Source organism: Bombus impatiens, unplaced genomic scaffold, assembly GCF_000188095.3.
Source record: "Bombus impatiens unplaced genomic scaffold, BIMP_2.2 scf_0491, whole genome shotgun sequence".
In the NCBI taxonomy this organism is placed as follows: Eukaryota; Metazoa; Arthropoda; class Insecta; order Hymenoptera; family Apidae; genus Bombus; species Bombus impatiens.
In genome coordinates, this window is record NT_176910.1 from 738,660 (window position 1) to 764,230 (window position 25,571).

The 25,571-nt window shown below is 40.8% G+C and overlaps 1 protein-coding gene across 1 annotated transcript in view; it reads left to right on the plus strand.

Moving 5' to 3' along the window:
- LOC105681001 overlaps positions 1 to 25,571 on the plus strand; it is a 250,790-nt gene that overhangs the window by 25,309 nt on the left and 199,910 nt on the right. The window contains exon 4 of the mRNA XM_033321777.1: positions 23,024 to 23,076. Coding sequence (XP_033177668.1) covers positions 23,024 to 23,076 — 53 coding nt within the window. The remainder of the gene's footprint in view (positions 1 to 23,023; positions 23,077 to 25,571) is intronic.

Consider the following 25,571-nt stretch of genomic DNA (forward strand, 5'->3'; position numbering starts at 1 on the left):
TGGATTGGTCGATACGAGCCGTCGTCGTCCGCTGTCGCTGTTCGCCGACTCATTTCGATGAGTTTGTAATTAAAAAATTAATTAAACGAAATCCCAGTCGCCGGCTGATTTTTTCCGCGCGTATCCCCGTCGTCATTGTATACACTCGTATCCTGTGTATATCGCAGGGGTCATTATGACGACTGCATTTCAACGATACCGCCCCCATCTCGCGATACTTTTCTCTACCATCCTCATTCCAACCGACGGGCATAATTGCCTATGGTCAATTTGATAGGTCCAATCTCGCTTTTATCAATTGTATATACCATTTTTCTGCACGACAGAAAACGCCGTTTCGTTTTTAATCGACTTACGATTAGAGAATATTACAGTTTGTTTTAAACTTTACTCGATATTAACGTATCGACGATATACTCGAATGGCGAAGAATTTTCAGAACGAACGATTTGAAAAATAATGATCTCTTTATTACGAAGGTAGCTCGCGTTTCGACATTTTATCGGATACAAGTATCGATAATTGCATTACGTATGGTGATACTTAAAATGTGACATTTGTAATGCGAAATTTCGTGGCTTGAGTTTTTCACTCTCGTCGCGAAAGGGTGAAACCAGCGACGATTACGAGAAACTATTATACGAAAAAGTCTCTGGAGATCGGTCCATAGGACGCAAACGAGGGAAAGGAATGGAGTTCGGCATACGATCCGGACAATTCCTGAACGGTACACCGTGCTGTGACATAAATTTCCAGAAGCGCCGGCCAGGTAAAAGGGTGAAAAAGTCTGAGCCGTTAACAGCAGCGGGTTCTCCAGATCTGAGAATCGGCCCCGAAATTAAATAACTTCCCAGGGGGATTCGTCGGCAGAAAATTTACGTTGGCCAAATAAATTGTGCGCGGTCCCGCATTCCACAGGCCGCTACTATTTTAACTATGTGTATAGAGAGCCGCGACGGGGTCAGGGGTGGAGGGTTGGGTGCCAGGGACCGGACGAGTTCCGACTTATATCGCGTGAAAGGCGAAAGAAAAAACTGGCGAGGAGGAAAAGAGACGCAGATACGGAAAGACACATATATCGGGGCCATTTAGAGCAACGCTCGACAGTTCGAATTGTTAGCACCCACCGGTCTCCACATCGGCTTTAATTTACTCTTATTGGCCGGAATGGGATTGCGTTGCCTAGCTTGGAATGCTTATCCATCGTCCTTTCTTTCGTACGAAGATAAAGTTCGCTCGAATTAATCGCGAAGATATGCTTGGATATCCTTTACGGTCGATCTTCGATGTAATACTCGCTGCAAATTGGGCCGCCCTTCCTTCGTTCCTCCATCTTTGAACTACGCTGTGTTTCCTCTATTTGTTTCGTTCGATGAAGTTGCAATAAGAGGTAGTAACCAACTCTGGCCACATACTCGCTACTCTACTCCTTGTCACAGTTATCCTTTTTCCCTTCCTACTTCTTATTTTCCTCTACATTTCGATTTCTTTCCTCATCCTCTTCGTCCACCAGTTTCTATTTCTATCAGCCCTGGCCGTCTCCCTTCCTCTTTTTATTCGAGTCGTTCTTTATCTCCGCTTTCTAGTCTACTATACCCTTTCTCGCTCGTTCCTAGTCTCTCCACTTTGTCTCTCGCTTTCTCTCTCATTGCCACTCTCCGTTCGTCTCTGTCTCGTTTCTTCGTGGCCAGGAGTGAGCCAGAGGTCGTGTGGCCAGGGGGTGGGAGGTTCGGATTCAATTATCCGATATTAAACTGCCCCTAACCACGTTCGTGTCGACCCCTTTGGCTGTGTGGGTTCAAATGGTTGTTGCTAGCTTGCCCTCCCCGGACCACCGTCCTACCCGTAGAAGTATTAGATTGAATGGACTTGGTGTTGTACTCGCTGTTACCCGGCCGAAGATACGCCTAAAGGTGGTAGTTATAGGATCGCGCTCATGTACGCCACTTTTCTTTCCACGCTACTTCTTCCATCCTCCTACCACCCCCTTTCTTCAATTCGTTTGTTATCGTACGGCCGGGTACCGGTACATTTGCTATAAATGGACGTCCATTCAATCTTTCAGCAGATTGAGAGCGTAATTTTAACCGGCGGAAGGCTACGTGCGTCGAATGCTCACCGATGGATTAAAATATGTGAAGTTAGAGGGATAAACGTTTAATAGGCGGATGAACAATTTCAGTATAGGATTGGTAATAGGGAATAGTACTGACAGTTATTCTTGAAAATAGGTTTTACGTATGGTTAACTCGGCTAGAGTTTCATTCGCGGAAAATCAAAATTCAATATATTGACAATGGAATGAAAATGAAAATTCCTTTTCGAGAATTGAAGTGGCCGGCTCCGCTCCACTTTCTGTTTTAAATGAAATTTTTCTCCTTCGATACCTAATATTCGCGAAAATCTGTACCACGTATTGCCGATGTGGCAAATTCCACGATTTACATTCGGCAAATTGTTTCGTTAGAATTCCAGTGTTAACAAAGATTGTTCTCTTTCGATATCTAATAATTACCGAAAAGCCCTGCCATTTGCCAGGTAAATACCGATATTACAAATCTTGTAATCGTTACTTTTCCTTCGAGATACGATTTAATAACCCACGAATGTTAAATATCTCCGATGATATCAACCTCTGCCAAGCGAACTAATAAAGTCGAATTACACGTTCCGTTTGCTGGTGCGGCAACAACATAATTTCTTCGTACACGTACCGATCGGCTTTCCCGCATGGCCGGTCGAGGAACTGGCACGACGATACACCGGCCGAGACCACTGATCTCGCAGCTCGATGATAATTAAATTGCCCCGCGGAGCTAGCGGTGACTAAACAGTCATTACAACGACTGGGTCATAATTGCGAAACTAGCAACGAACATGCTGGCAAGATAATCGTCGGCCGAGATATATCTACCTAACAGTCTAGGTCAGCCGTTAATTTACCATTATAATTGATTTGCATATAGATTGAATCAGATAAATCCGTGGGGACGAGCGGGCATGGAAGGGGGGGGGGACGCAGAGGGGTTAAACTTACGAAGGAAAAAACCTGGGAAACATGGTCAAGTTCGCGTGTACTCTATTTTCGTTTTTCTTTCGTGGCTATAGTTTCGCTCGTCATTTCTAATATTTTTCTCCTCTTCGACGAAATTGAGAGGCGTAAACGAATTCTAACAGCAAAGTTTATCAGTTATTAAAGTGTTATACACGCATATGTCCACTATTTGTATATTTTCCCTTATGCGATAGGTCATATTCCTTTCAGTTTACGCCAAGAGATACTGTCCTGTTTTTGCGACCAGGTTTTCAGGACAGAGATAGGAAGAAAAACCAATATCGTATATAAGCACCGCTCTACAGCGACTTAAATTTAAATTAATTTAAAAATAGTAACACTAAAATATGTAATTTCGACACACAAAACATTGTATGGCTATGTCGTACCGCCACGTATCGGTACTTTTGCCTAAACTATACCACAACCGAAATTCATTGTTTATTGTAAACAACACACACATGTAATACTCTTCTACTGGTCAATAAACGTTATAAAAAAAAAAGCACGCTAAGAGACCGTAGCGAAAGCGTATTTTCACTGATTTCAAATGGAATCACGGTTGGTGTCTTTGAAAGAACGAAATGAAAAGGTATCGCGCGGGAAAGAACGGGAAAGAGAATCGGAACCATTTATTTAGTTTACCGTGCGCGCCACCACGAACGGTGCATTAACCGATTGGATGACCGATTAAGAGACGCCATTCTTTTTCATTCGATAGATCGAAAGGTTCCTCTAATGACGACAGGTTATTTACCGCTCGCACGGGCGACACTTGGTGTTGTTTTTAATCGAACAACGTGATCAGCCTGTACGTATGCTACCGACCGTTTTATGGGATCACCGTGTGTTTCGTTGCATCAGCGTTATCTTTTTTTTCCACTCAGTAGTTGTTTCAGTCAGGCACAGTAATTCAGAAACAGCTGTCAAATTACTACAAGAGCACATCAGAAAAATAGAAAAATGACTACAAGATAAACGAATAAAAGCAAACACCAGTAAATGCAACCATATTACATTTGCACTAAGAAAACGGAAACCACCAAACATCCAACTGAGTAGCACGCACATAACACAAACAAGGCAAGTTAAATACCTAGGACTCCACTTAGGCACACAATTCACATGAAAGCAACGTGCTAAATCAATTATAGACAAAATGCGGATAAAAAGAAGACAAATGTACTGGTCAACTGGTGGAAATTCTAAACTCAGCATAGAAAATAAATTAAAAATATACAAAACGATAATAAAACCAATTTGGACATATGGAATACCACTATGGGGGACAGCAGCGATGAACCACATAAATAAACTAGAATCGCTACGATCGAAGATACTGAGAACAATAGTCAACGCTCCATGGTATGTCAGAAGCGAAGATATACGCAGACTTAAAAATACCAACGGTCAAAGAAGAAATCGGCAGGGACGCAGAAAAATACAAGGAAAGAACGGCAACACATCCAAACCAGCTGGTTGCTGAAGCGAGCAAAATTCTCATAGAAAGAAGACTAAAAAGAAAACACCCCATTGACCTCATTAAACAAATAAAATAGTCAAACTCCCACATGTTATACACTCAACATCCACACCACCCACATGATAATCAAACAGTCAAACGGTCAAACTCGTCAAGTCAAATAGTCAAACTCGAAGATGGTATCCACATGTTATTTAGCAATTAAGTTAAAAAATTTACCAAATGTCCAGCTGGTCAAACTGCAAAGTACAAATTAAATAATAATAATAAAAAAAGAGTAGTTTCTTCCATTTATCATTTTCTCTAGGAATATTAACGTACAAATATCGCGATACTTATAACATTACTTTATCGAAGATCCAAACAAGGAAAGATTTCGCTCTGATCTGCTATCTTCATGGAGACTGGGATTTTGGATAGCTAGGAGATTAAAGTCGCAAGAAGGAAGAAAGCCGCGGCGCGATTAATTCCACGATAGAGGCGTTAACAAGCCGTCGAGCCGGGGGCGTTTCACGTTTCGTCGAACCGTTTAAATTTTCGTCTGGTCAGTTGTGAGATACATTCTCGAGCCATGATCCGGCGAAGAGATTCGGAGCAAAAGGCCAAGCACTATGGTTTCGTGATCGCTGCTGAATCTATTAGCATCGATTAGCTTCTTCGACTGACGAGATATCTGATCTTCCGGTACCGTTGTGTTTCCAGCAACTATTCTTGCTACACGAACGCTTAAAATCTCGAATCGTATTAAATGCATACGCGCTTTTCGAAATTCCTTTGTCTATAACAGCGTAGCTTAGAATCACAGAGAAAACGGCGCAAATCACAATAACGAATCAGGATGAAACAACTAGTTGTGGCAATTTTGGTTTGTATCAATCTTGTGCATCAAAGTTGGCGAATCGTGTGAAAAATCGGCGCGATTTCATGAGCGTCAGCCGGTCCAGCGATAAACTAACTGGTGCGTGTAATGTTTCATGCCATTAAGCGTAATTTGTCAATGAAAGATTATCGAGTGGTGATATATCGGCAGGCTTTTAGCCGAACGCATTGATATGTCGTATTTCAATAGCGACGATACCGTGTGGAGGGTTAACGAGAAAACATTTGTAGAACTAATTGAGGATTGTGACAGGGGTTGGCTCTGAAATAAATCGATCGTGGCCGCGCTTGTCATTGTTTCCGCTTGACAATTTTTTTTACGATGCTCAACGCCGCTTCTACGTATTTCGAAACTTAAAAATATCTACGAGAAAAAATAACTAGAAAGTTGAAACATCGTTAATTAACGGTAGAATTTGTCCTTCTCTTTAAGAATCTTCACCTCCCTTCATTATGGCCATTAAATGGAATTAACTGGGAAGCGCCACGAAAAAGGACTCGAAAAGGCTTGAAAATTAATTAATTTCAACATTTGTTGTGACGATTTTTCAAACAGCTCTATTCTTCCTTCATCTTATCTTCCTTCTTGGTTTTATCGTTGGTTTACTTTCATTCGACGTAGAAATTAGTTCGTCGTCTTCTTTCTTTGGTAAATTCTTAGTTTTATTTAATATATTATGAATTCTTACTTCAAAGTCCGAAAATGCTGTATAAACGACGAAATATAAAATGGATTTGTAATTATTTTAACAAGTAAAAGCATCGAATTAATTTCTACATATAATATACATACAACCTCTTTTTTTACCTTTTTCCTCCTCGTTCTTCTTTTTTTATTGTATCACTTTTTAACATCGAGCATGGAAGCACTGTCCATGACCAAGCCCGAGTGTTACAAACAGCCACGCCGTCGAACGCAATGAATCGGATAATTAATCTGTGTTCCCTCTCGCATACTCGCAATATTTGCTCGCGAGTTAGTTGGCAAAAGCCATTTTAGCGATTATTTTCCACTCAAAAAAGCCCATAGAATAAACCCCGGAGATAGACGGCTATATGGGAGAGAGATGGCCCGGTTTAATATTTTTTAATTGCGTCGCTGGCCTGCCCGGTACCCGGCCCCGGCTTTATCACTAGCACGTAATTAAACTTTATGTTCAGCTGTCATATTTGCATTCTATCTAAGCTAGCCATTTGAAAATTAAAAAGCCCCGGCGAACCTTTAATTTCGTGCCCGCGGTTTAACTCGCGGGGATTGTTTACGAGGAATTTACATAAAGTTGTTTCGCGGCTATTTCCCCAATATACGTATATATACCGTGTATAATCTTAACGAATTAATACTGTGTTACGAACCAACGGATCTATATGTTTAACCGATTTCCCTTACTCTTTTTCTCCATTCTATATTCAATTCTGTTCTCCCTTTTCTTTTTTCGCTGTTACTCCTTTTCTGTTCCTTCTTTCTATTTCTTTCTTCTTTTTTCTCTCTCTCCTCTTTATTAGACGCGTGTTTGCGTAACGCGGCCGCAAATTGTTCATTCGGAGACGAGGGGAAGGAAACGAGCCGGTCCGTAAATTGCGAAAGTTAACCGGCAAAGTGAAATTTCAGATTTCACCCGGGCAACGAGAAAAGTGTCGCGGAAAATTATGGGAATCGTTGCCGCGACGATAAATACCTCAACGTGATCTCACTGTGTACCTAAATAAACCTCAGATAAATATACGAGATATCTCTCGTCACGAGTATACATACTGTTTAGTGGATCTCCGTGAAGCGATCAAAATAATTCTTTAACGAAGAAAGGAGGTAAAGATCTGAAATTTGAAAGCGTTTCGCTAACAAATATGGGGAATACAATTTTCATACGATACGTTCGACATTTTCTTCCCTTCGAGTGAATATAATTCAATGGATATAAATCATCCGCGATTAGAAAATTATAGATATAATTTTTTTTATTATTTAATTTGTACTTTACAATTTGTCCAGCTGGACATTTGATAAATTTTTCTAACTTAATTGCTAAATAACGTGTGGATGGCTACCCTCATCGGGATACCATCTTCGATTCTGACTATTTTATTTCTTTAATGAGGTCAATGGGGTGTTTTCTTTTTAGTCTCCTTTCTATGAGAGTTTTGCTCGCTTCAGCCGCCAGCTGGTTTGGATGTGTTGCTGTTCTTTCCTTGTATTTTTCTGCGTACCTGCCGATGATACATATAATTGTGAAGCTTTTGCAGCTTGTCGGATTTAAACAAGGGAATATAAGATAAAATGGTGTTTTTCGTTGAAATTTAGCTCTACCTTAATGTCAGTAACGTTTGAATTGATAATTAGGGTAGCTCTTATATTTATTAGATAAATGAAACTTTTACGAGATACATAACTCAATTGCTCTTCAATTAGGGATTTTTCGAACAAAAATCTTCAAACTATGCAAATTTCCGCCCCAAAATTTTTTCTTCCAACGGTGCACATTCGCGTATGTACTCGGATCTAAGATCGAAATATAAAAAGCACAGTTTTGAACAGGAAGAAAGTAGGCTGATTGTCCCGTGATGCCGTGACGCTTTGATATTAAAACAAACGTACAGGGAAAATCACTTGAATTGCGCGGTAATTAGAGCTAGGAAGTTGCTTGTTGACGTTTATTTTGGTCGCGCGAAACGCGCACAACTTTTAATGAGATATGTCTGAATTATAGAAAGCCGTTACCGAAACGGAAAGACGGAAAGATTAAAGCGCGCGCGGCCGTAATTACTTCATGTTCATTAATTGCTTTTCCAAACCTTCGTGAATTAAATTATCGCGAACTTGGCGCCATAACCGTGCCGAGGGACAAACGGACCCTGCCGTGAAATCCATTGGCCAGCCACGTGTGTCTCTCGCCGTATGAAACGATTTTCCAGGTTAAAAATAACCGGCTTCGCATCCAGAATCAACGTTGGCCTGATTTTCACTGTCGTATATCGTCTCCATGGATAAACTATGCTCGTAGCGTTGTTACGCCGTGCCGAATAATCGTTCTACGTCATTTGCACAGACCAGTCTCTGGAATTAACCAAATACTTGACGACGTATTTTAATGCAGTCAACAAGCTGGTTAGTAGGTTCGTTAAAAACTTGTTGGCTTGTCTTGCTTCATTTGAAAAAATGGAAAGTGGAGTCTGTTTTTCGAGTACGACCATATCAGAGGATAAATACAGTGATATTCAACTACCATTCTTTCTCGTTGAAGTTCTTTAAAGAATGTCGTTTGTTTCACATTTTTATTACAGCATTTTTCTACTTTATTTTTATTTAAGAAACGATATTGTCCTTCATCCAAATCTTTTCTCTCATTCTGCCTTTCTTCGATGATTTTGTAGTCTGACTGGTACACGCACATGTTCATCATTTAATGCGTCCATTTTTATAGTCCTTTGTGAAACAGTTGTCACGAGAAACTAATTCGACTGATAAATAAACGTATAAGGAGTTTATCCATCAACCGGTCATTTACCTACCAAGAAACAACACGTTAGAACCTCAAACGGTATAACGAATAGGACAAAGATCGTCGATCGCTATTACCGATGGACGTCGATCAACGTTAGCGTCGACAGGTCGAAGAGGCCGTCGAAGAAAACGGGAGTCGCAGCTGCGGGACGCGTTTTATCGTGAATGTGCTAAAAGCAAAATCTCCTTGATATACCATGGAACCTTTTAGCGTCTTCTCGAGTGAAAGTCAAACGAGGTTCGAACGTCTGCGAAAGGCCCGCATGGCCGACGAATGGTCTTTGAGGGCACTCGCTCGCCTCTATTTTCATTCGAACTCGATTTTCACAAAAATTTACCATTCAAACGTTTCACCGTTAAAGTTTCACTTTTTTTTTCTATGGCATCTTCGAAAGATTCCTTACCCTTTGATAGGTCGATACATTTTTTGACGCTGCTTTCGTTCCCCTTCTTCGTTTACTTAGAAAAGAAAACTTTGATACAGAGTCGATCCGAGCGATACCGAACCGTTTACGGAAACGAGAATCATAGATACGAGCACACTTTGCATTTTCACGGTCTCTTCCAAACATTCTACGTTTTTCAACTGATCGACGAATTTTTCTGCAACTATTCTCGTTCCGCTTCTTCGTTTTCTTAAAGAAGAAAACCTTAACATACGTAAGGTGTGGTTATTATAGCGATACTCGAATTGTTTATGAATATGAGAATCCTAGACGCGAGCACATTCTACTTTTTCACTCTCCTTCATTGACTTTGATAGATTCAGTAATTTTCGATGGACCGATGAACTTTATTCGCACTCTTCCTATGTCTGTTCTTCGTTCGCTTCTCGAAGAAAATCTTAACATACGGTCGAACCGAGTCGTTCACGAAAACGAGAATCCCAGGCACGGGGACGTTGGCTGGGCGGGCTACCCCTTTTAATTAAAATAAATTCCGCCGGCGAAGCGGAGCGGCGGCCACGGAATCGGAAACCCGGCGAACACTACACGAGGACAAAGGTGAGGGAGCAGCCTACGTGGAAAGACAACGCTCTCATCGATGAGACGAACGCTCAATTATCAAGCCATCTCGTTCGAGGTTTCCGAGAACCTGTCCCTCGTTTCTCTGTTTTCCCTCCTCCCCTTTCTTCTTTTTTCCCTCCTTTGCTTTCCCTCATTCTTTCTTTCTTTCTTCTCTTTTTTTTTTACCCTTTTACCCATGAGATTCCGCTTCGCGCATTTCGCGAATGGTCGATCGCTATTAAACGGAACGAAACAGCGCGGCAGAGAGCAGGAGAGAGCGAGTTGAAACCAGATGAGGGACGCGTGGATGGATTGGGGGAGGAAACACGAGGGACAAAGACAGTGGGAGAAAGGTGGTAGGTGGTTGGAGGAAGAAACGGATAGTATAGAAAAAGGAACGTGATGGTAAAGTTGGAAAAGGAGAAAAAGGGAAAGAGAAAAAGAAGCGAAAGGGAGGAAAGAAGGAAAGAAGAGCGTGGAGAAGGACGGAAGAGGGGTGAAGAACGCGACTGGTGTATAAGGGAGAGAGGGAAAAACGAGAGGAAGGGAGGAAGCTCGCGCATCGTGCCGGCACTTAGGCCTGGCTTTTAATCTTCGAGCCTCGAGAAGAGCTCTAATTAGAGCTGGCTCTAGCTCTAGCTACGAGCCCGGGCTCCGTTATAAGCAGGAGTTAGAGTAGGTAGCGTACGGGGAAAGAGGAGGTGGAGGTATGTTTAGTTTTTAGCCAAGCGCGCAGTTACACGCGGTGGTAATTAAAATCTTGATTAATGCACGTGTCCATCAGGGCTGCCTCTAATGAACTTTCACGTCGCCCGTACTCGTAAGTCCACACGAAACCGTCGTGATCGTCTTCCCGGATGATCCTAATCGTTCTAGACGAGGTAGACGGGTGAACTGTGAACTGGCGGACAGGAATGAACAGTGGGAAGGGGTTGTCGAAGGGTGAGAGACAGGTGAGCGAACAGGAGAGATGGACGAACTCGGTTCGACCATTGTCTTTCGCTTGGTACTCTTTACCAGTGCTCTGCCTTCGAACCTGTAGCATTTTTTCGCCAGGCGTAAGCTGTTTTCCGCGAAAAACCGGACAGCTCGCGCGTTACCTCGTCGAACGATGTTGATTCTTCCCGTTTCAACTGGTCGAACGTTCGATTTGCGAGCGAGGTAGCGGGAAGGGAGGATGGGGTTGGTTTTGTACAGCAGCGCAACGAAAAATAACGAGTTTATTATAGCCGGTCGGATGCGAGATATCAAAATCGCGCGCATGTATTTTTAAGCATCGCTCTTTAATTAAATATCGTTTTAATTACCGCGGCAGCTTTGAAATTCACCGGTCGTAAAAAAAGGAAAAAAAAGGAACAATATACGTGGGCGAGTGAGCGCGCTCATTCGCGATCATTTCAAACATTTTCATTTCGGCCGATTCTTACACCCACCGGGCGGCGAATCGACTCTGACAACAAAACCTTTTATCGGAATTGATTTAAGTTGGACGAAGCTTAAATGAAATTCAAAGGGCGCAGTTCATGGGTTCGTTTATTAAACTTTTCTGCGGCTGATTAAATTGCCGACCGGTCCCGAATAATATGTAACGAAATAAAACACCAGTATCGCTGGTAACGCGGTTGTTATGCCTCTGCCTCTTCCGTGTATGAAAATAAATAATGAGGCGAAATTCGAAAAATCCGGCGATATTTAACTCGTTCTCTGACCTAGACCGTGATTAATTAAGTCGCGTAATCGTGAACAATGCACGAGCGCTCGAGCTTTACGTGGTTACAAACCGAAGTTGCTTGAAAGCCGCGACAAAAATCGTACTACTATCGGTTGACTTTTTTTCTACTTGTGGCAAAGTTGTTTAATTACTTTAGATATAACAGGAACACATTTAGATAATTGGAACACGTGTCTTATCGAATTTTATAGATCTTCTGTTCTCTTTCCGTTTTTCTTTTAAACTCCTTTCTTCCTATGATAACCTAATTTTTCTTTTATTTCAAACCAATTAAAAACTCGATACAATAAGTTCTAATACCATTTCCTTAAAAAAAAAAAAAAAAAAAAAAAAAAAAAAGAAAAAAAAAAGAAAAATTCTACTTGTGGCAAAGTTGTTTAATTACTTTAGATATAACAGGAACACATTTAGATAATTGGAACACGTGTCTTATCGAATTTTATAGATCTTCTGTTCTCTTTCCGTTTTTCTTTTAAACTCCTTTCTTCCTATGATAACCTAATTTTTCTTTTATTTCAAACCAATTAAAAACTCGATACAATAAGTTCTAATACCATTTCCTTAAAAAAAAAAAAAAAAAAAAAGAGAAATACGAAAAGAGCGTATATCGTATAGAAAAATTCTGCCAATTGAATTAACCAACCACAAAACCTCTTTGTATTTGTCATTCCAAACCGATTGACAATTCCAAATTTCAATATTCAATAATTTCTAATATACTCTTCTGTTTTTCGAAATTAATAGAAATAAATAATGAAACACCTGGAAAAGTTTGCTAATTGAACCGTCTAACTACGAAGTACTTTCGTAGATCCTTAAAAAAGGAAACGCGCTGGAAGTTCGACGCGTTCGTCGCCTTTTCAAACAGAAAAGTGAAAACAGGCAAACAGTCAGCTATGAACGGTGGACGCGGAGGCAGATATCATTAAATCACAGAAACAGCCTCTGTTATTGACTCCGCGGACAAATTTATCGTCAACCGGGTACGCGTTTCGTTGTATAGTGGTCCTCAACGGCCCTCCCGCTCTACACGTTCCCGTACGTTCCTGGTAACCAGTCGTCTCTCCTCCTACCACTCTTCCCTGCCACCGACTACCGTACTCCGCAACCCCCTCGTTCCACCCCTTTCTAGGATCACCGTACCCAAGCTACGTCATTGTTCTGGTTTATTCGGTGATTTGTGGATTTTACTGCCTCCTACCCCTGCTCACCCAACTTTCACGGTCCTCTTCTTCCTACCGCTTGCTCCAACTGCGTTCTGGCGCCCCCAATGTCGTCCTATTTGCCGCAAGATCTATCAACCGTCTCCTTTTGGGATATCTTGACTACTTTCAGGTGTTTCAGCGTGTACTCTTTCCAATGTAGCATTATTTATCCTTTTTATTTTGCATGGCGAATTGAAAACAGCAGAGAAATGTTATTTAGTGAACTTGATTTTCCGTTTAGCGAAGGCTCGCGTTCAACATCAGAGAAGTCTGTCTTGTATCAAAATTACGTTGTCATTAATCTAACACGTACGAATCGAATCGGTTTTCGTATAGATCCTACTCCAATCTTCTGTCATTCATTCACAAGTTTTCTAACATTGTTCATCCACAACGTGTGACTTACATTCACATACTCGTACCTATCGACTTACAGTCGTTACACACGTATCTCACATTAAGCGATCATTACACACACTTTTATATACAGGGTGGTTGGTAACTGGTGGTACAAGCGGGAAGAGGGTGATTCTACGCGAAAAAAGAAGTCGAAAATATGGAATAAAAAATTTTTTTTTTAATTTTTTTAAGAATCTACAATGAGATCAGTTATAACGAGACGCGATAAAGTGCACGCGTACCGAGCGAACATTCAAAGTCGATTTTCTCGAAAACAAAGCGTCAAACGAAAAATTTTTATTCTATATTTTCGACTTCTTTTTTCGCCTAGAATCACCCCCTTTGGGGTGATTCTAGGCGAAAAAAGAAGTCGAAAATATGGAATAAAAAATTTTTTTTTTAATTTTTTTAAGAATCTACAATGAGATCAGTTATAACGAGACGCGATAAAGTGCACGCGTACCGAGCGAACATTCAAAGTCGATTTTCTCGAAAACAAAGCGTCAAACGAAAAATTTTTATTCTATATTTTCGACTTCTTTTTTCGCGTAGAATCACCCCCTTTCCGCCTGTACCACCAGTTATCAACCACCCTGTATACATATATGTAACTATATGTATATTTGCTTCGTGGTGAAACGTTCGTGGACATCATTAACGTATGACGATTACGTGTAATGACAAGAAGCTTTAAAGTACTTAAAGTTTGGTGACACATGTACGTAGCACGTTTACAAGAATATCATCTTAAATATCACGTTTACAGTTAAAGACTCGCAAAAGGAAAGAACTGATTGTATAAAAAGAAGAAATTGGTTGCATGAAATTCTGCATTTATTTTCTAAAATGCAACAGATCTATCCGAATCGTTACGTACCTATCCGTACTAAATCGATCTCTCACTCCTCCACTTTCGAAGCATTATCCATTATCGCGCGAGCGCGGCTCGTCACGGCTCGAAGTTTATTTTTGAGGTACAAGGGTGAGGAGTACGGGGTGGCATAGCGGCGGGGGACGGAAAGGGTGTATGAGACAAGCTCGTCGAAAGGCGGCGCGTTAAAATGAAAGCCGGGGGTGGAAGCCAGGGAGCGAGCTTTCCGAAAATCCGCCTTAGTATGGTAATTGATTTAATTTGGGGGATGAATCCGCCCTTAACGAACGCACCGCGGCGATGGGGTTGGAAGGCTAAAGGGACCGTAAAAGCACTGCGACGTCTATTTGAGGCGAGACGAGCGAGATTTAGAGACGGAGGAACGTCCACGCGAGAAGACGAGCGCCTGATTACTAACGATCTGATTAATTCATGATTTTTAATTAAGGGGAAAAGCGACTGGGGACGAGCGGGTGGTAGCGGGTAGCACGGGGAGATGTGAAGGAAGGTGCACGCGGTCGAAGCACCAAGTTATTTAACACTCTGTGAACCGGGCAGAACCTGTACGAGTAATCATTACGAACATAATTACGGAGAGTGTCGCGTAATGATTACAACCTTTTATAGGGTGGCTCCTCTTCCCCTTCATTTTTTCTTCGCCAACCTTATTCCTGGCTAGAGGAGAAGAAAGAGAAATGAAATAAGAGAGAGATAGGAATCGTCGTCGAGGAGGAAGCTCGAAATTAAGGCCGATACAGAAGAGAAGAAACGTTCGTTTTACGATTTCGTTCAATGTAATTTTCTCCCATAATGGAGATAGTACGATGAAATTTGTTGAAATCAAGGTATAAAAACTTGCCTTGTCGTAGGTACAGTTGTACGTACAGTTTATCGTGTATGTGTGTATTATTTGGTATCGTTCTGAATCGCTTGCGACGCGGTTAGATCGTTGATAATCACTCGACACGCATAACTCAAATTATATATAGGTTAAACTGCGGAAGAGGGGTCTGCGAGTTTCTGGCGGCGCGTAGCAGTGCCTGGTATTATGATAGTAATGTTTATGCCTGCGCCGGGCATAGTTATCAGAATGGTGACGGATTTCTAACCGAGGACCGGAAAGGACCGCTAGGATGCCCTCATCCGTTATCAAACTGCAACTTGAACGAGAACCGCGTCACTGATGTTGTCGTTATCCCAGTGATAAGAACTTGCTGGCAACCCTTGTGAATGTTTGCGAATATTTACATTACAAATTCATCTCCGTATTCTTCTCCCTTGTGCCTCGTGTCTACATTTTTTGTACATTGATCGGAAAATTTTGATTCTTCTCAGTTCTCTCAATCAACATCATAAGCTGGCAAAATTTGAATTTTTGTCATCGTAACACCCTGTATACGATTGTTCTATTTCGAAATAACGTGTAATTATCATATCGAAGAATGTCGCAGATAAAGGCTGTGAATTGGACCGTAATCAGTGTATATTAATAAATAACAGTAAATTCGGGCGACCTGACAGTCGGTGTACTAATAGTTGAGAAAACATTTGGATTATTAATGGTCTCTCATTTGAACGATCATTTAACCGATTCATAAATAATCGGCTAATCTGGTTCACGCCATTAGATTGATTAACCGATTAAACTCGTTAAACATTTAATCTTTTATCTAATTAGCTATTCGACCGATTAACTATCAGCCTGTACGGTTGAAATGAAATGTATATTTACCCTGATCTATCCATTCAAGTTTCGCAGTTAGCTGTCGCCTCCATTCCATATATATAAAATGTTTCACGGGATGTCGCGTTAAAAGTACATAAATTCAACGTATGAATAGTAAAATTCATTGTGACAAGTTTAATTCCGAACCTGTTATTTCTATTCCCCCGCTATTACTACCTTCTAATATTCTAGCTCTCTTGCACAGTAATTCATAGTTAGTTCGCATAGATCCTAAAGTTAATCTATTCGATAAAAATCATGAAAACTTGCTTTCACAAACGAGCAAAATCTTACTATTTTTAACAGACTTATATCTTTGAATCTATCAGATTATTCAGATCATTTCATATTAAAAGACTTCTTCTTTTTTTTTTAACAATTTAATTAACAAAAGTGGACTTGCAATGTTCTCTTCCAATATCTTCCTTTCTTTCGTACGATCAAATTTTTCTATCGATACGAGAGTGCCTGCAGATGATGAACCTACTTATTCAATAAATAAATACTGTAATAAATCATGTCCGCGATTTTGTATAGAAAAACATGAAAATCGTTCGTGACTAAAAGGCTAAGCGTCTTGGCATTATGCGTAGTTTTCGTTATCCTCCCGCCGGCTAGTTATCGCGTATGCGTAAGCGTATTGTGCATCGGCGCGAGCGAACGATTCATATCGAGTCGGTAGTCGCAGTTTTATCGGCGAGATGCCAAGCGACCGGTATAATTGGGCCATTGTTGGCTGGCAGGTGGTAACTAGCGGCCCTGTGTTCATACCAGCTCTGACAAGAGAAAGATCGATCCGAGATTAGACCGATGCGCGTACCTACGTATGTATATGTATATATATACGAAGCTTTCTTCATAGCGGCAAGATTTATGCGCGGCTCGCGTCAATTGGTGGCCGCGCGCGCGCCTAATGCGATCGATAATCGTGCCGGAACAATGAGAAAGATCGCTCCTGGATCTGAGAATCTAATAAGCCGAGGATCCACCAAGGGCCACGCCGAGACGACGCCGTTGATTTATGCGATTCACCAACTCGATCGCTCCTTGCATCTGAACCATCGAGTAGGTTAACGAAGAATCTAAACAGCCCAGGACTTTCGTGCGTTTTGCTTAAATTGTCAAGTAGAGAATATTACAGGAAAGAAGTTTCAAAGTCTCGTTCGTATTATTTAAATTGTTCGAATTGAAGCGATCATAACGTAAACGATTCACATTGGTAATGTGATGTCAAGCTGCTCGAATGTATAGTAAGTAAGTTTATTTTTCTGATAAAAGCTTGAAGGGATAATTTTCACCAAGAAACAATTTCACATTACAAGATAAGCGTTAAGTGCACTTACTTTCCAACAGAGTAAATCGAGTGAAGGAATTAACTGAAGTAATTTTGAATTCACTCCTCTCTTTTGGATACGATAAAACATTTACACATACAGTTATTCTATCGATGATGAGGTTGTATCATAGGAGCACACTCATCGGTGATCGACGAACACGAAAGAGCGAGACGAGAGTGATAAACTCGTCGCGTCTCCGGCGTCGCGGTGAGCATTCGACGGCTGATTTGTATTCACCGTTTCGAGCGATTAATCTCACGACTTTTGACCCTGTCAGCTTGTCAGTCTGTCAGGAGTGCAGGCCGAGTTGTCGCGCGTCTCGCCCGATGATCGATCATCCCTCTCGATCCGTTCTATCCGCTGTCAGATATAGATCTTTCGCGGCTATCGACGTGGATCTCGATTTTGGTCGATGTTCTACATTTGTATTCGAACTACCAACGGAAGAACTTCAACTCAGTTGTCCTTGGATCGACGATAAAATGGTACAAAAAAGGAAGAGGAACATGCGAGATTCCATTGAAATTTCATGCACGAATCATTTGGTTATTGAGAAATATTCTAATCGTCGATCGACGAGATTCCTTAAATCTGATTGTTTTTCTAGCGGGCGATTAGTATTCCATTCAACATTTATATTCGAACAATTCTCCCTAATTTTACCAGGCATTTGTCGTTCCCTCTATCGATCATTTCAATGTGGATTAAAACGAGAATACAGTGCAATAATAGTACCATAACATTTTTTTAAAAATATTGGTTTACGTGGATTTTGTATTAGGTTCTCCGGAAAGTATCTTTCTTTCGCAAACGTGTTTTTTACGACAAAGCAGCTTCATACAAACGAGAAACCAAGTCTGTGAAATGTCGCGGTGTCTATCTCAACAGAAGAAAATGGATCGTACGTAATTCGACGAAATAATATAAAACAAAAAACATTGTGCGTCTATTATTTCCTCATAAAACGAAAGAAACTTTTCCGACAATACGTTGTCATCTATATATTAGTCAATATATACTTTACGTATGGTAAATTTTAAAGCAAGAAATACATGGTTGTTCATAGCACCTTTCACCTCTCGATAATGAAACGATTAACATAGAAATCACTCAACTATAGAGGACAGTCTTCTTCAACTACGCTCATCTCGAATGTCTTAATTGTCTGCATATCTTACAAATATCTTTCTGCCGTCCTAATGCTTCCACAAGCCTCACTTTTATTCGTTGAAGCTAGACAAAATTCACGAAGTAAATACTCCACTTTCTCTATACTCACAACCACCTCACCTATTCACTAGAAATCGAAACGATCCTCGCTTAACCGTTCGAGTTTGGTAACACATCAGAGAATCATGGTACGAACTGGCGATGGTGAATGATGGGGCAACAGCGATGGAGAACGTTTGGTAAATATAAGAGAGAGAGAGAGAGAGAGAGAGAGAGAGAGAATGAAGCATAGGTGAAACGAGATGGTGAACGCATGATCGAGGGAGCAGAGAACGGTGTCTTTGTGCCGGTGGTGGGCGGCCAGGCGCATATGTCGGCGGAGTTCGAAATCGGGATATTGAATTCACGCCATTTCTGTTTTGACGTATCGCGGCTTGTGATACGATCCGTCGGGGTTTATCAGCGGCCGGGCACGAGGAAGTGATTTTTTCATTCTAACAAATAGCCTTTTGCGGTTTATCGGATTTCAGCCGGGATATCCGCCGGCGCGAAATCAAGCGCGCACGTTTCGCGCCAATCGAAAAGCAAAGCGAAATCATTGAAAGATACAGTGGTTTACGATTGCGTTTACAACCGGCAGACTCGAAGGCCTGTTTTTCCCATCCATTCTCAGCTTTTCATTCGAGCTTCTTGTTTTTGAGGATAGACACAGCCGAAGGAGAACGGCGAGCAACGACTCACCAGTGTTCGAATTTTCTTCTCTTTCGCCACGGTTCATTCCTCCGCACTTCGAAACCGTAGATCTGTCCGTTAGATTTCGGTGGAAACTCGAATGTAGATTTTTCGGTTGAACTAGAGTAGATCGATTTACTCCCATTTCAAGCCCATTTCTATTTACGATTCACAGAAATAAAGCTACTCCTGTGTCAGTTTCATTCTTCAGATCCCTTTTGCCGTTCTCGATTTTTAATCGACGAAGTAATCTTTGCGACCGACATTTACTTCATTACTTTGAACCTTCGATCAAGTTACAATTCTAATTAATACAAAAATTTACAACGTCTGTTTAACGATGAATAATACAACAAGACATCTTCTTTGATAATTAAATAAAATTGGACGAACGAAAGATGCAGATTTTCACTGACTTTTTGATTCGTTCTCCGTCAAATTCGATCATTCTCTCTCGAACCTATAGGTATAAAAAATAAAAATTACGGAACGCGAGCTCAACTTGAAACATCATGATCCAGCTGAATTCTGTTCTATTGACCAAAAAGAGGAGAATATATGTAAAGTGTCAAAAGCCGTGACACATATTTTCTGGATGCTTCTGCTACGAAATCCATCCTCTGTCTCCTGTCCGATACATTCGGAATTACGTTTTATAAAACTCGAGTGAAATACGTTTTCGCCGTATCCAGGGCTCCCGCGAACAATGACGCGCGTAAGATATTCTGTTTGTTTTTTGTTTTTTTTTTTTCGTCTACCCGTTGTTTTATTATATACGTGTATTTGTATTTTTTTATACGAGTATACTCTGAGAAAAAGCGAGCGCCCAGGATAGAAGAGGACCAGAGCGCTCGATCGTGAAACGTCGGATGAAGGCTGATTTATACTGCGCGCGGGAAGTCAACAAAGCGGAACGGATCGTGACTGCCGCGTCACGATATATTGTAATATATTTAAATATAATATTTCCGCAACGGATAGAAGGAATAATTGTATTTGCGCACATTACACCGTATTACCAGTCATCCCTCGTTGACGTTTCCACGCGTGATCTACTGTTTTTCACGTATCCGTGATTCAACGTTGTTGAAAGCGACACTGGCGAGTGGAAAAAATGGAATTTATCTGTTTTGTCGTTCGTTCGTTTCCAGTTTCGAAATTTGCGTTTCTTTCACGCCATGTTTGCGATCTTTTCATAGGTTTAATTGTTAAATATTGTTAATATTATTGTTTAGGCATTTGAAAAGTGATCGTAAAACTATTTATGCAACTTCGAGGAAAATGATAAGGAGACCGAGAGTGAAATTTCATTTTAACAATGCGACCTATAGCCCTTTTGTCCAACGATTTACTAATTGATGGCGTTAATAAATTGATCATTGCCTCTCGATATTTCGAGGGTCGTACGAGCCAACACGCTTGAAAAATTCGCTTTTATTAGCACGAATTTGATAAGGACCCACAACTTCCAACCGATTGAGAGAAGCTGCAAGGTCTATTGGAATTCATAGGGTATCGCGCGAACTTTCGAATTTCCCCTGCAATTTCCCTTGCGCGACTAGGAGCGAGCGGCGCGCGTAACGGAAGTACGGGACGCGACACGGCGGAAATCGCGATGAAAATTGGTTGAACGCTGCCCCGATCGAGTAGTGAACGTCGTGTTCAAGCCTGAAAAATTTTGGCGGGATTCTGACGGCTCGTTGGACACGCGAATGAGGACTCGCGAAAAAAGCGAATTTTTATGATCAAAGGATCATCTTAGACGTTTAGATCGTTTTATCTTCTTACACGTATAACAGCAACGTAGTGAATTTGTTAAATTGTCTCAAGAACTTTTCGTTGATTAGAATAGACGTAATTATTTAAACTATTTTTAATTTCTTCGGAACAATGTTCGTTTTAAACCTACTGCCTCGTATTAACAATTCTACGACTCTATCAATTTCTTAATTTCATTACGCAAGAACACGACTACCGTTCCATTCTGAAGAAATAAATGATTATTTAAAAATTTCATTTACCGCAAAGAAATGACATAAGTAATCGCTTAAAAAATAATGTTTGCAACAGCATCGCGTTTCTCTGCTTTTCAATTTACTGAATTGATCAATATGCCTTTGAAACGACTCTTATATAGATAAACCGAATAAACGACAGTAATATTAATGTACCTTTGAACACTGAAACCGGTAAGTCTTGATATACAATTCATAAGACAAATAGGGGTCCGTGCCATAAATGAAGCTCATAGAAACTAACCCTAAGTTCTATCGACAATCTCCCACTAACGATAATACGGCTTGTTATTGATTGGCAATTTCACGTTTCACGCACGTGTCAATTAACCGAGAGATTTTCTTGGAATAAAGGAAAATATTCATTTCTCTCGATTATACACGGTGTCCAATTATAAGCTGGAAAAATGCATGGAGAATGTGGTCGGAATGCATCGTACGTTCGCGAGTCGCGAGTTTACGACATCGTTGATAATAAGCGAAATTTTCTCCTTGTTGGTCGACTAACTGATTTGCGCCGCAGCACTTCATTAAGAGTGTCGAACAATCTCGATATGGCCAGCCAATTTTCCATGGACAATTTCTGTTCTACGGCACACGGCTGAAATTTACGCCACGTTTCTTCTGCAACGAACATCTGCCACGTGATAGCTTTGTCCTTTTTCCACGCCACCTAAATCATCGCTAACGACTATCACTCGTACTCGATACGATAATTCTAACTTTTTCCGCATCTAAGCTTCGTTCACAGATTAGTCAACTTGTCGGAGTTCAAGCGATTCGAATTTTAACAACATGAAACTATTTCCCTGCAATACAAATTCGTCATTTACTTGTCTTCGAATATTCTATCTTATAATCGTTCTATATATCTTATAAGAAAGATAGAACGGAAGGAGCACTGACCAATCGTTTACCATAACGCCACTCCTAGACATTAGTCGGTTGTACCGGCTGACATTTGTTCAGGCACTGGTTCCTCGTTCGAGCACGCTTTCCTCTTAAGCTGATTGCTTGCCCGTAAACAAGGCGCTTCGATACCGCGTTGCTTCGATTGCGTGCTTCTAAAATGCACGATGGCTCGTACCAGTCGAGAGTGTCGTGATACGGAAGACACTTGTGACCATATTTGACTATGCAAATAGCGGTGCTACTTATGACTTTTCTAATCTACACTTTCTCTGTAATACATATCCTTCTGATTCCTCTTGATCATTGGAAAGAGTTTCTAAATATCAACAAAAATTACTCGCGAATTTACTATGTACTTCGTTATCGCATTCTTGAAACTATCATGTTATTATAAATTTCTTTTTTCGTACTTCAAGCACGAATGTTGCCAGTATGTTGCTAGTACTTGCTGCAGTAAACATAGTAAACCTAGTACAATCGAAAATGGAGGGTCGAATAAAATTTTTTGCTTTCCCAATATTGAGATATGTGTAATTTTGTGTGCTACACTAGGTTAGCCGCGTAGTAGTGACACACATATATGAGTATGAGTGTGTGTAAAACACACAGCGTCTCGTAAAACAAACGAATGCAACTGTTCCGTTGGTAATGTGGTAAAGAAGATGGTGAGACAAAGAGAGCGCTGAGACGCGTGCAAATGTTCATCGACGAATATCTTGTAAATCGCATATTAAATAAATCTGAAACTATTTTAATATCAATTCTAAGTGTAATCTAAGTGTTCTTATATATTTATGTCGGCGATTAAGATCGACAATTCTCAACAGCCAAAAATAAAACTTTGTAGGAAGAAATTTCACTCTTATGTAACCATATGATTCCGTAATCCTTTTACGTGCATGGCAATACAATGAAATTAGCAAACCTGATCTACCGATAACTTAGGATCGATAATTTCTCTAACAAACGTTTCTAAACCATCCATTGTTTCGTTTCAGTTGGAGAGGAAGCGTTACGAAGCAGGAGAGTTAGAGAGCTTCGTCAAAGATCGGTGAGTAACCTTCGTTCTATGGGGTCTAGATCGATAGGAAGAGGCAAAACAATTAGAAAGGAGAGGATGTATTTCCCATGAGAGAAAACAAAGGGTACTGCGGTGGGTAAAGGTAAAAGAGAGACGATACCGTGGCGCTGGCACGCTAATGGAAAGAGCCTCGATACACATTTACCGTCTACGTACTCGCGTGAGTCCGGATCGATCGATATATCGATGGACCCTCTTCGTTCGTGTATCTGCGCTGCATGCTTAAAGGGGTAGTTAATTACGTTTAATACCCTCGATTATGTGTTTGCGCCGAACACACGCTCCACTCGAGCGCGTCATACCTCTCTTGCCGCTGTCGTTTCCGCTGCGTTTTCATCTTCTCTGTTGCACGGTGATAGAGCCAATGGTCGTTTTAATGTTGTATTATAGCTTTTATTCGTACAGTACTTACCATGTTTGGACATTCGAAACGAACAGCTTTTACACATTGTATGTAATATGAAATCTTTTTTTCATTCTCCAACTTACCTTAAATTTCTAATGTTAGGTCGTTTTTGTGTTACCTTTCTTTAGCGATTTTCAATCCCGTCAGCGTTTCCTTTTTCTTACGAATCTACTAAGTAGTTTTAAATTTTGAACAGACCGCCAAACAACGTGCTCCGCGGCATAGAGCCATAAACGGAACATTCAGCGTCTAAAATATGACCAGCAACAATCTCGCTTTTACGACTCGGCTGCAACAGACGTACCTATTCATATTTCAAGCGTTCCTCGCTTCATCTACCACCCTGTAAGACTTTTTCTGTCGAAACATATTAACCGCCGCTTACAAGCCGAGCTTCGTCTCGTCAAAAACCTAAGATTTATCTACGAATTTTCCATTGTTGCAACGATCCGCTTGTGGATCTTTTCAAATGCAATTACATCGTGGCTTGTTTGCGCGCGCGGTAAACTCGAAGACGTTGCTATAAGGGGTGGTATGCCTGGGTTAAAAGGGAAATGAGAATGAATGTAATAATATATTTAATATTCGTCGGGTCCCTGCCTCCTTCACTCTCGGTATTACAAGTCGACCAATATTCTCGCCCCCGTCCTTTCTACTCTCCTCCCCCTATTCCATCCTCCTTCACCCTTATTCTATCTTCTCTTTCTCGAGAGAGAGAGAGAGAGAGATTCTTTTACCTTTCCCCTACTCTGTTCTATCGTTGTTCCTTCGCCCTTGCTGACTTTCAAAGTGCACCGACATTATTTCGGTTGTAAGCAATGCACGATGGGATGATAAGTTTCCAGAGCTGCAAGGAGAGTAGCGGTTTTCTTTATCCAAAGAAAACGTCAACTTGCACCATTAGCCATCTATTTTTGTACGTTTAATCCTTTTACAGACACAGACAGGATACGAAGACATTCCACGTATATTTCCATTAATGCCAGATGTCTGGTCCAGCGCATAATCCATAAATCAAAATCGAAAGATATGAAATACCTCGACCGTGGATTAAGAGATTAACGTACAGTGGCTAGAGAAATTATTGGCACGTATAGGAGCGTTTTCTTGATAACCTGCACACTTTATTTCATAGTACCAAATCTTGGTAAAAGTACGAAAGTACCTCTACATAATAAGCAAATTCAATAAACCTGAACCTATTGAATTAGTACGTATCCAAATGGTATAACAGATACAACGGCATGCCGATAATTTTTGTCATCAAGTATAGTTTAGGTTTATCTTCAACATAAGAGACTAACGTATTAGGTTGTCCGGAAAGTTTCTTTCGTTTTATAAGGAAATAATAGACGCACAATATTTTTTGTTTTACATTAGTTTATTGAATTATGCACGAACGTAACAATAGAAGTATAACGAATCATACCTAATTCAATAAAATAATATAAAACAGAAGTTGTTATTCATCTATTATCACCTTATGAAACGAAAGAAACTTTTCGGACAACCTAATAACATTACACCGTCGAAATTAAATTTTCAAATTTATACACGTTGCAATTTAAATCGCACGCAAATAACATCACGTCATAATTAAATACATCCAGCAAATAGTTTAAACACATCTCCCGATAGCTTCTTTCTCCTATCATATTCTCCAACTATTTATCACGGAGACAATCACATAGCCAGAGAATAACCACACGGAGGCAACCGCACGAGGCGTCTTCGACGCTCAAAAATTCACAATAGAGAAAGGTGAAGGGGTGTGCGGGTGGTGCACACGAGTGCCGCTGCGTTGGCATCACGTGCCACGTGATATTAGTTCATATATATCGCGGGGGTAAACATGCAGCGACGCAGAGACAGGTTGACGGGGTAAGGGGATGGTTGGCGAGGGGAAAGGGAATGGTTTTTGCGAGGGTTGGAAAAGGAAAGGGTATGTGTAAAAGTAGCTGGTCCCGCGAGGCCCTGTGGAGGAAGGGCACGTATTCGATGTAAACTATAAAACGGTACCCCGTTTGTGGCCCTCTACCCCCCGACCTCCGCCCCTTTC